Source organism: Oxyura jamaicensis, chromosome 2 (genome assembly GCF_011077185.1).
Source record: "Oxyura jamaicensis isolate SHBP4307 breed ruddy duck chromosome 2, BPBGC_Ojam_1.0, whole genome shotgun sequence".
NCBI classification, from domain to species: Eukaryota; Metazoa; Chordata; class Aves; order Anseriformes; family Anatidae; genus Oxyura; species Oxyura jamaicensis.
Window position 1 is genome coordinate 44,815,507 of NC_048894.1, and position 12,281 is coordinate 44,827,787.

The 12,281-nt window shown below is 35.2% G+C and overlaps 1 protein-coding gene across 4 annotated transcripts in view; it reads left to right on the forward strand.

Annotated features, from left to right (window-relative positions):
• The window catches only part of ATP2C1 (ATPase secretory pathway Ca2+ transporting 1), a 50,511-nt gene that overhangs the window by 32,735 nt on the left and 5,495 nt on the right, over positions 1 to 12,281 (forward strand). For all 4 annotated transcript variants that reach the window (XM_035317033.1, XM_035317031.1, XM_035317035.1 and 1 more), the window contains 9 exons: positions 948 to 1,043; positions 1,152 to 1,241; positions 2,618 to 2,722; positions 4,373 to 4,529; positions 6,440 to 6,610; positions 7,593 to 7,690; positions 9,366 to 9,416; positions 10,184 to 10,350; positions 10,960 to 11,028. In XM_035317033.1, the coding sequence (XP_035172924.1) occupies positions 948 to 1,043; positions 1,152 to 1,241; positions 2,618 to 2,722; positions 4,373 to 4,529; positions 6,440 to 6,610; positions 7,593 to 7,690; positions 9,366 to 9,416; positions 10,184 to 10,350; positions 10,960 to 11,028 (1,004 nt within the window). The remainder of the gene's footprint in view (positions 1 to 947; positions 1,044 to 1,151; positions 1,242 to 2,617; positions 2,723 to 4,372; positions 4,530 to 6,439; positions 6,611 to 7,592; positions 7,691 to 9,365; positions 9,417 to 10,183; positions 10,351 to 10,959; positions 11,029 to 12,281) is intronic.

Consider the following 12,281-nt stretch of genomic DNA (forward strand, 5'->3'; position numbering starts at 1 on the left):
GCATTTGCTGCAAAGGCTGAAGCAAATGCACAAAAGAGAAGTAAAAGCAATAGGAATGGAAAAGCAGCAAGACATGCTTCTATATGTAGTTCCATGGGAGTGTACTTTAAACAAGTTCATGAATTCCTGAACTCCTCATGCTTAGGGTTTTATTCACATTGACAAAACCCTCCATTAGCTTTACTGATTTTTTTTTAATAGTAAATACTGGAATTTTCTTTATCCTTTCCTGTTATTTACCAATGTTTGCTTAAATTTCTTGGTACACATTTTCTATTCTTAAATTTTTATAGGAATGGTTTAATTGCTTTTTTCTTTACTACTAGCATAATTTGTTTATAGCTGTGTGAAATCAACTTCTTTGTCCTAATGGAAAGATAATTTGAAATAGCTGTAAAATATACTAGCTTTTAATGCCATAGAATTTAAGACTTTTTGGATCCTAATGGGTTGCAGCATTTTATGCATTAAACATAAAATTTTTCTGTTTTTAACACCTCTCAAAAGTTTCAGCTGAGAGGCCATTCAACTATGATTTTCTTCTTCCTGCATGAAAGTAGGTCTTGGCTGTGTACTTCCATTCCCTTGCAGGGGGTATGCATTATTAACCAGGAATGGGGGGAGAAAAATAGAAAGCAAAAAGAGTAAAGGAGAGAGAAAAAAATGTCCTAATTGAGTAAGGAGATGGGAATAAAATTGTTACATTTTTGAAAAACAATGCCTAAAATATTTAGTTGAAAAACTCAGTTGCCTCAGTTTTTTTCCTAATCTGTTACCTGCTACATTAGATGTTAAGTAGAGGATTCTATTCACATTGGTTAAAATGCATAATTATGCACAACATTGTTTTAGCTTTCTATAGTTTGTAGTGAAAAGCTGAGATTAAAACAGTTTAAGAACCCAGCAAATGTTACATTGCATGCTACCTTTGACTCTTTGTCTTACAGGTTACTGGAGTAGGTTATAACAGGTTTGGAGAAGTGATGCTTGATGGTGAAGTTATTCATGGTTATAACAACCCATCCATTAGCAAAATTGTTGAGGTGAGATATTGGCAGAGACAGGTTTCTTTTAATTGATGATAGCACAAGAGTTATGCATGACATTTACTCTGTGTCGTGTTTTCTCCCCTTTCTGTCCTCATCTTTTAGGCTGGCTGTGTGTGTAATGATGCTGTGATTAGAAACAACACCTTAATGGGGAAGCCAACAGAAGGAGCTTTAATTGCACTTGCTATGAAGGTGGGTACTTAATGGTGCTTTTTGGATTTAGTATAGGTGGCAAGTGTGTAGAGATTTACTTTTTTTTTTTTTTCTCATTTTTCCCTTATTTGCATCTCCTAGATTTGTATTGCAACTGCTCATCTCTTGTGCTTCTTATTTAGAAATCTTTGGGCATTCTGAAAGATAAAACTTAAATTATTTAGAATTGAAATAAAATATTTTTCATCTTTTTGCATGCCGTACTGCTATTTTGTCTGCCATAGGCTAATTTACCTGTTCATATTGACTGTGCTCTTGCCCAGTTCTCATCAGAAGTAGTAGTAAGTTGATGACTGATATATTGGTGGCTGCACCATTTGCGGTGCCGTTTAAGTGCTGGGCACAGGTAGTTTGAATTGTGGACACTGGTTAAATTATATTTTTTTTATGCTGTGACACTTGGTATAGTTACTGAGAAACATAGCAAGATATCTGACTACTTGATTTTTCTGTGAAGGTAAATAAACTCATAAAAATATTGAAAGGTGAATGCATTACAATCTTTTTCCTCCCTGTGTAACTGAGGACTGAGATACCATCTTGTTGAGATTTCATTCCAAGTCTACAGTCTTTGACTGAAAATGAATCAAGTGATGTTATTTTGTCAAGAGCCCATAGAAACGGAGAAGAACAGGGGTTCTTTCACATCTGTGGCAGGAAAGGGAGGAAGGAGATGTGAAGGTCCATAAGTACTCAAGAATGGCTTATGGCAGGCTGCTACTTACGCATCTTTTTTTAATCAGCACTTGGGCTTGCTTAAGGAGAGAGCATGAAATTCACTGAGTTGCATTTTGGGCTGGGGAATGAAATGCATTTTGCCTGGAATCTTCATGGTTAGTTTCACATTAATTGTTTGGGGAAATTCAGATAACAGGAAAAAAAAAAAAAGGCATTTCAGGTTAGATCATTTGAACTTTAAATCAGTAACTTTCGTCCTCCAGACTGCCAGTCTTGTCTAATAATTTTTTTAGGCCCTTTTAGCAGAGAAATTATATAGATAAAAAAAAAAATACAAAATATGCACTGGGATTTTAGATGTGTTTTGTCAAACAAAGAACTAAACTGCTAGTCATTGTAAAACATGTGTCTGTGGATGGCCATAATCTGGAATGTATATCAAGATCTTTAAATCGAAGATATACACTGAAATGGTCTGACTTATGCTGAAGCCTCAAAGAAGCTACTAGGTTCTTCTGGTGCTTGTTTTTCAGAAGTTTGTCTACATGGAGCAATGTTCTGAAAAGCAATTTTGGAAATGAAAGTGATTTATTGTTAACTAAGAAGTCTCAATAAATTGTTTAGTTGTTTGGAAAAGAAAGGTGCTTACATTATTTTGCTTTTTCTGTTTTATGCAGATGGGTTTAGATGGGATCCAGGAAGACTACATAAGGAAGGCTGAATATCCCTTCAGCTCAGAACAAAAATGGATGGCTGTTAAATGCGTTCACAGAGCACAGCAGGTAAACTTCAAACACAATTTTCTTGTGCACTGGCTCTGTAGAATAGTTATGTACCCTGGTTAATGTCCTCATTTTTCACTTCAGAGGCTATGACAAGCTGATGGTAGTGCACTGTCCTGGGAATATGGTTTGATTATCTAGTTTCATTTTCAAGTTCTGAAAGAGATTAAGAAGGACAAGAAATTCTTTCTATAAAAGGCATACTGGGAAATAATTCTAAGCATTTTGATATCTGAGACTTTGAATGTCTACCTGGCATTTCTTCCTTCTCCTCCCTCAACAAACATTTAAAGCAAGTCTGTGAATCTTCTGCTGTTTCAGGGCTACATAGTTACATAAAGAATTAAATGCAAGAAGATGTGTAGGTGTTGAATAGTCAAAAGATGCTTTTGTTTGAAAACATAGGTTTTCTGTTTTTAATGTGGACAGCACATTGCTCAGTGTTCACAGATTTTATGTTAGCATGTTTTGGATTATGAATACAAACAATTCTTAAATCTCCTTTTCCATCTTCTGGTGCTTTCATGTACCTATTTACATGTATATTTCATTTAGACCAATCTGAATATTTTTGTTAAGAATATTGACATAATCACTGCCAGTCTGGTAAATGGAGATATGTTCAACTACCGATACTGGATTTGTGGAAAATGTCATGGTATTTCTGACAAAAAATGGCTTGCAAACAGTCATTATTGCAGTAAAATCTTTGCTTTGGAAACAATACATTTGACTCTTTTTTTCTTTATGGAGAATGAGGTGGTATAATCCTTATCTGTATGAAAAGTAGAAAAAAAAAATCATCAAGCAATTCCTACTCACTGATTCACTGTGTCTGACATTTTTGTATGAGCATTTTTAAAAGATTGTTGAAAAATTGGAAATGGTTTAAAAAGGAGCATAAATTATTCAAAGGCTAAAAAATACAGTACAATTAAGAGCTCTGTCAGTTAAGCCTATCAGAAAAATTGAGATATCTTGATGACTGTGCATAAACACTTTCACAGGGAGAAAATAAATGTATTAAAAAGAGCTTTTTAGCACAACAGAGGAGAGAAGATGAGAATCAGTGATTGGAAATAGAGCCAAGGCAGCAATTCTTAATGGAAAAGAGGGGAAGGGAAAGGATGAGTTGATTTAGCGTTGGAATAAATGTTGAAGGATGGTGGATTTTTAGCCCTTTGATGCCATCAGGGCTAGAAGTCTTTCTGAAAAATGTTGGAGTTGTGTGATACAAGGATACAGGTGATATTTAATGACCTATGGAGGAAAACAGGTGGTCAGATGATGAGCTGTAGATCTTCTGAGTCTGACATTCTGTGTAGGTTTCATTGCTGTCCTTTGCATGGCCTCTTTTGTTTATGAACTGTGACCCCACAATGTCTAAAGTGTATGATGTCTACTGAAATGAGATACTGATTATTATCTTGGCTATTTCGGTATTAATACTCTTAAATATGAACTGTGTAGAGAGATATTTCAAATAATGGTTTTTTAGATTTAGAAGCATAGCTTTGATCTGCATTATATGTTCTGAAGACTTTTCCAAGAAGTATAGGTATGCCATTCTTTCTTAAGTGTACATATGCATACACCAAATGTGCATTTTTATATGTATACATGTGTGCACATAATTCCTTTCTCTTCTAGGACAAACCAGAGATTTGCTTTATGAAAGGTGCCTATGAACAAGTCATTAAGTACTGTACATCATATAACTGTAAGGGACAGACCCTACCTCTTGTTCAGCAACAGAGAGAGCAATACCAGCAAGAGAAGACGTCCATGGGCTCTGCAGGACTTAGGGGTAAGACTTTTTCAGTGTCTCAAAATAGCCATTTTTAAATGGCAGTGCTTACTTGTTCAAAACACCCCTCAGATACAAGATTTTTTATTACTGTTCAGTAAGTGCCACTGGGTTGGTTAGTTTTTTCATTAAAATGGGGGAGTGGAAAACAGGTGCCGTACATAGCTTAAGGCTTGCATAATAATATTGATTAAATTGCAGCAGGTGAGAAAAGTTATTTCTGGTTCCTGTCATCTCCTGCATCTGACCATAACTGAAAAATACATTGCTAGTTGATAACTTCCACATCTCAGTATAGATCTTATTATAAATAAAATATAATAATGTGAATGTGTTCATTTTCCTCTTAGGCGCTTGGCATCTTTGTGAGTTAGGCTAGCACAACTGATTGCAGGTCAGAAGATGCCATTAAGATTACATTTTATATTAACCTACTGTGCAGATTTTTAAATATAGCTGGAAGTGTTTTTCATTAGATGATTGATAAGAGGTGGCTGTGGGTAAGCATTATACAGGTCACCATAGCTGTCTGTCTTTGGCTTCTGTAAAGAGATCTCTAGGCTGTTATGTCCATCCAGAGGTTTTAAATGTGAAACGATGGGTACTGTGTGGCTGTGGTGGTTTTTCTCTGCTATGCAGCTGAACTCTACCACAACCGCTCTCACTCCCCCTCTTCAAAGGGAATGGGGGAGAATATATGATGGAAAGGGCTCAAGGGTTGAGTTAAGGACAGGGAGACCACTCAATTACTTTCACAGGTGAAACAGACTCAGCGTAGGGAGATTAATATAATTTATTGCCTATCACTAGCAGACTGGAAAAGTGAGAAACTAAAGGCAAACTAAAACCACCTTCCCCTCCTTTCACCCTTTTTTTTTTTTCTCCCCCATTTCTTAAATTTGCTTTCCCAGAAGCCCAACCAGTGTCACTCAGTGGCTTGTCTCTGGCTAGCGGTGGGTCCCTTTTGGAGCTGGCTGGAGCTGGCTCTGATCTGACACGGGGCAGCTGCTGGGCTCTGCTAAGGGAGGCCACCCCTGCAGCCCCCCACTACCAAATCCTTGCCACGTAAATCCAAGACAGTCAAGGCTCAGGAATTTCCTAAGATACAAATTACTAGAATTCGTGAGGGTTCACTAGGAGTGCTATCTCTCTGTATGTGTTTTCTTCAGACAGTTATTCTTTACATGCCTGCCTTGGATAACTGTCAAATAGCAAATCTTGTGTCATGTTTAAAAAAAGTGAATCTGTTATTCTCTTGCAAATCTCTCACTTAAATATATTTGAGTTAAGGTTCCTACTGTAAAAGACATTCCAGAAAATATGTAGCACGTAGTTGATAAAATCTGCTTCTATTAGAAAAAAAAGGGGGGGGAGGGAGAAGAAAAAAAATAAAAATGTTAACTGATCTTCCCTTTGTCCTCTTGCATAAAAGACCATGTGTGTACACAGAAACCACAAGGCTTAGATGGCTTTCCTTTTCCACACAGTGGAAGCATCAACACTTTCAGCTGAGAACAAATGGGAAAGTTTTCTTTAAAATCTCAAATATGTATGTTTGATAAAAAGATTCCTCATAAGAAGAAAAGAAATACAAAAGTAGGCTATTCTGAATACTTAAGGTAACAGATGTTGCTACTAAAGTTTAAGAAAAAAAAAAATCCTGTCTTTTGCTTTATTCTAACCTACTAGTTCAATTAGGTCTCATTTCTGAATATCCGCTTGTGTTAAACTAATTACGAGCGGAATACTCAGATGAATGAAACTACGCATAAGTGTTTTCAGCTCTGAGGCTTCTGGTCAATATGCAGATACAGTTGTTTTAATTTTAGAAAACAAATATTAGCAGTTGTTTTAATTGGTGTAAATGTTATTTTCAATTCTTAACTTATTTTTTCTTTGTCTCCTAAAAGTTCTGGCCTTAGCTTCTGGTCCAGAGTTAGGACAACTGACTTTTTTGGGGCTTGTGGGAATAGTTGATCCTCCACGGACTGGTGTAAAAGAAGCTGTCACTACACTTATTATGTCAGGAGTTGCAATAAAAATGATTACTGGAGATTCACAGGAGACTGCAGTTGCCATTGGTATGAATAGTCCACTTCTATTCATTTTACACTTGTATTCTGTGTTGGCAATGCCGAGGTATTTGGTTTGAAATATGGGTATTAAGTCTTTAATATTTGTGAGTTCTGTGTATCTGGTTAACATACGGTGCAGTGGAATTAGAAAAAAAAATAGTCTGGAGTAATAGTTGGATTTCAGCTTGAATTGTAGTTTTTCTAATTTGGTAATGTATGACTGCTGTTTTAGACTGTATTTTTCTTACTGCATTCTGTTATAACATGCTTGATTTCCAACTCTTACTCTTACACACCCAACACCACACTCCCTACCCTCAGCTTTGGATGCCTTAGAGCAACAGAGAGAAACTAAAATAGGTGCTGACAATATTTAGGATGGATATGGCACTGATGCTTTCTTGATTCTGTTGTGTCCATGTAACTAACTGTGAAGTTTAAGTACTATTAATAAATTTTGAAATTACTTACTTTTACAATATAATATATGAAAGTGTAGTACTTTAGCCAGACTATTGGTTCTTTATATACAGGATGATGCTGAAAAAGTTGAATATGCACATAACAAGTACATCCTCATATTACCGGTACTTTGTCAGTTGCAGATTTGTAGCTGAGTGTTATGCACATCCCCATCTGATTTTCTGTTTTGTTACTTTTGAATTGTAAAGTCCGTAGAGAGGACTGGGCTCTTATATTTACAGTGCACCTGACACAATGAGATACAGACCTTAAGAGCTAAAAAGTTTAAAGGAAATAAATATCTGATTAGAATAGGCTTGTTAATTTGTGTTTCTCAAGGATTCAAGTAATTGACTTCAGCATACTGAATCAGTGTTATTGATTATTATTATTAACATAGGGTGTTCTGCTATGGCCATTTCAAATCTGAAATGCTGCAGAAAACAATAGTTCTAAAAATAATTATGTGCTTAATGTTGGTTTTTAAAGTTTATTATTGTAACACCTTTTTATTATCTATTTCCAGCTAGTCGATTAGGATTGTATTCTAAAAATTCACAGGCAATCTCTGGAGAAGAAATAGATGATCTGGATATTCAGCAACTGTCTCAAATAACACCAAAGGTTTGTTTTAACATGTTACTGAAATTCAGCAAAGGATATATTTTATATTGAGAAATGTTTTTGTCTGTGGAAAGCTGAAATTTAACTTTTGAGTTACCAATAACAGAAAGAGGTGATGCACTAACTTAGTGGAAGCTTTTAATACAGAGTATTAAGCTGTCACAGATCCAACAAAAGTCTTTCAGTCTAACACAAGATGGTATGAAGTTTTTCTTTCAACTCAGAAGGTTATCTTTTTAGAGAGTTCATTACTTCAGTCTCTTCAAATGATTCAGATTGCTGTGTTTTTTTTTTGTTTTGTTTTGTTTTTTTTTAACCTTTCAGCACCTATATTGGAACTTTCATTATGCCACCTTTTAGTGAGCATCACCTTTTTGTATTGTTAGACGTTTAGACAAATTCATTTCTTTGAGTAGCTTATACATATAACACTTCAAATCTGCTTGTTCAGACAGTCCATCCTTTTGTAATTCGTAAGAGGAGCTGTCTGTATTTTTAATGATTTTAGAGTGGTCTGAGGCCACTAGTTAAGAATTTTGAAAAGATCTGTTCATTACATTGACTGTCTAACACCTTGTACTTATTAAATAAATAAGTGTATTAACCAACATCATCGTTGCAAATTGAAAGTCATAATAAATGTAATTGTCAAACTTGTCTCTTGCAAAATTTATGCATCAAAACACTGTGTGCAAAAGAGTACAAAATTAGGCTACATCATGCTTGAGTGATGCAACTAAGCCAAAAGCTGGTGTTTACAATCAAGAAGCGTGCATATGGTGTGAGCACATTAACTTGAAAGCTTTGTGTCTGTTATTGGTGAGTCTCAAAAAGCAAGTGTAGGAAAAAAGAAGAATTGTGTGGCAAATAATCTGATTTATTTAGTAATACTTGTTCTTACAGGCTGTTCACATTAACTAGAAAGAGCAACAGATTTTAATTTGTGTACATTAGACCTCGGACACGATTTGTTTTCAGGCACATATTTCAAATCTTATTAAGAATTAAGTAAAAACAACCAATAAGGTTGATATCTGTGTGCAGTCTAATGTGTCTGCTGAGAAATACAACTTATTATCCTGCCTCTTGAAAAGGAAGAGTAGATGTGAGTGTTATCATTATGGATCTTCATTGAAAACGGAATTCCACTTACTAAAATTTCAATTTAGAGGAGACCAGAGATCAACATAATGCTGAAAAATAATTCCTTCTAAGCTAGAATCTTCATTAATTAACATTTAAACTTTGATGTCTTAATGCTATGCTACATAAAATAGTAAAATTAAAATTTCCTGAGTAGCTTGCCACTAGTGCTGACAAGAAAATCAGCACTATTTACTGAGTCAGCATGGTGGTTGTCTGCATGAACTTAGTCAGGAAGGCCGATAGCAAGTCATTGTAACTCAGTTGTTTCACTGTTTCAGAGGATTTTTAAACTGCAAATTCTATCTTGAAATAAGTAGCACCAATTTTGTTTACCAGGACACACTTTGAGGCTTCTCTTAAATTAATGGTTTCACTCTAATCAAAATACATTTTACTGATACTTCAATCTCAAAGTTAATGAGAGCATAGTTGGCCTTAGATAACGTTTTTATCCTCTAGCTTTATAGTATGCAACACGAGTCTTGAAATTTCTCAATTTTTCACTGCTTCTTCATTGTGCTTTTAACAGGTTGCTGTATTTTACAGAGCCAGTCCCCGACATAAATTAAAAATTATAAAGGTATGTCTCACTAGAGACTAGAGTGCTGGGCAGCGACTATTGGTACTGTTTGTAGTGCCTTTACTTAAACTACATTGTGGTACAGGGTGTCTAGATGAGACCAGAAATATGAATGGTTTGGAAGTGAAGTGTATTTGAAAATATTACTTGAAAAATATATAATGTTCACAAAGAATATGCAACTGCTGGGAGTCAACATCAGCTTTCTTGTATGTTGGGAGCTGGGAGTTGAGACTGTGTCGCATTGCAGTTGAGTTGACTATAGGAACTTGAGAGAGCCATATTTCTGCTACTTCTCGGAACAGGATAAAAGGGCATGAATTCCAAGTCATGTCTGAGGTAATGCTTCTATTCAGAAGCTTAGAAATAAAGCTAACAAAGAGTGACATACTCAGTATAACAATTCGAAAAGCAACAGTAAAGAGAAGGAAATAAAACATTACGAAGCTGAATATTTTTGAGAACTACAAGAGGGATGATAACATTAACATATAGTATCATTCTCTCTCTACAGCTTTATTTTATCTTACATGCAGCTTCTGTATACCCTAACTTTCAAATCTAGACTCTGTGGATATAGGAACTAAAATTTAACCTAAAACCTTGTATAAAAAAATCAATAAGATATAAACAGTTGCATTTTTTTATAGGATTTTATAATGGAATTATAAAAAATAGGGGTGGAAACAGCTAAACACTCGTGTCTAGAACAGTTGTATAGGATGGGTTATTTCAAGCACTGTCTAAATTCTTTTTCCTTTCTTTAGTCCCTGCAAAATAATGGTGCAGTAGTAGCTATGACAGGAGATGGAGTGAATGATGCTGTTGCTCTGAAGGCTGCAGATATTGGTGTAGCAATGGGACAAACTGGAACAGATGTTTGTAAAGAGGCAGCAGATATGATCCTCGTGGATGATGATTTTCAGACAATAATGTAGGTGGCACTTACGTAGATTCATTAAAACTGTATAGCACAATGAAACTTTCCCTAGTGAATGGAAGAACGAGTGGTTTTTTGCAGCAGAGTATACTTGGCTTATGTATTAGAAATCACTTCATTACTGCTATAATTGTCTATTTGTTAGACAAGTTGTGACATATGGTAGAGGTTAAAAAGATGGTTTGTACTATTTCATTCTGGTGCAGTAAGAATACACGATCTTCTGAAATCATGATGTATTTCTGTGAGTTTTGTAAAAGTGTGTGTGTTATGTTTTTGTTTGTTTCTTTGTTTTTTAAATTACCTACCTTGACTCAGAAGGTCTCATCAGGGATGGTTGTGTATTTTAAAAGACAAGGAGGAAATTTTAGTATTGACATTTAATTTTGGAAGTTTAGTTAAGTAGACCAGAATAAGAACCATTGCGATTGATCTTATAGTAAGGTACAATGACTGTCAAAGTTAAAGAATGTCAACTCTACTTGTTTGACACTTGTATTTCTGGTTAAAACAACAGAAATGACAAACTTTTTTGGTTTGTTTTAAGCTTTTTGGCAGTAGCCTCATTTATCAAGTGGTGTAATCTTTGGTTTTTAATTGCAGGTCTGCAATTGAAGAGGGTAAAGGAATTTATAATAACATAAAAAATTTTGTTAGATTTCAACTGAGCACGTAAGTCTAAAATATCATTGATATCGGAAGGTTTTAACTACATCATGAAGCAGATGATGTATAAATCCACACGAACGTTTTAGATTTTACATAGTATGCTGATACGTTGTGCACTGGAGATACCAGTGGTCATAATGGCAAAAGATTTCTAGGACTGAATTTACAGTATTTTGTACTTCATGGCTTGTTTCATTTTTAAAGAACCAGAAAATAGTGCAATAAACAGACCTCTAGCTTTATTCTTCCTGTTAAGATGTGAAAAGTCTGTAACTGAGGGGATGATGAGTAACAGGATAGCTCTGCATTAGGGTTCTTGTTTAAAGGAGAATTGGGTAATCATCCCCTCCTAAACTAGCAGATAAATATCAATCAGAGAAAAAGAGGGAAACAGAAGGTCGCTTTCTCTGTAATCCATATACTCTTTTGTGGAGTGAGTTCTGTGAAACGGACTTCCTTTTCTTGTGTATAAGGATCCATATGCATTTGTGACGCTGCCTAAATCATCTATATATAAGATACAATGAGTTTATTAAGCCTCAGTTTCAAAAATATTTTGAGTCTATCCTATTGAATTAGGATTAAGGAATGTGGTTTTCTAATTCACTGTGTTGTTAATGTACTTTTTGAAATCATTTTGGAGTGGTTGACCAAAGCTGCAGAAATTTTAAAAAACCAAACCCCAAAACAAAACCAAAAACCCTAAAACAAAACAATCAGTAAATCAAAATCCACAAATAATATACCTCAACAGCCTCTTAAAACTTGCCTAAAAACTGTAAGAAATGTTGTATACTTTCTGTCTTGTATAGTGTCCTGAATTGGTAGGAGACTTGGAATTTGAAAAATCATGAAGCATAGATATTTTAGGGAAGTGTACGTGCCTGCCAGCCTTGGGAATAGTAGCCCTAGGTTTCTCATGAGTGAATTACCCTTTTTTCTGTCCCTCTTTGTAGGGAGAGCATATGAGGGTTCAGTAGAGCACTAAATTCAGAATTATTGTAAGCTTTGCTCGCTTCTTGTTGGATATGAAACCATTTAATCTTGCACGGAAACCATTTAGCGCATAACTTGTTTAGAGAGGTTTCTAATACCAAGTTTGCAAACAGCTAATCTATTTTCAGTCTTCTTCCTAGCTTCCTCATTTGCTAATGTGCAGTGGTGTGAGTATTTTTAGGGAGTCTGAGTAGTGTGCTTTGATTGATTTGTCAAACTGGTGACAGGTGCACAGTCTGGTTGTGTTTATATCAAAAGTG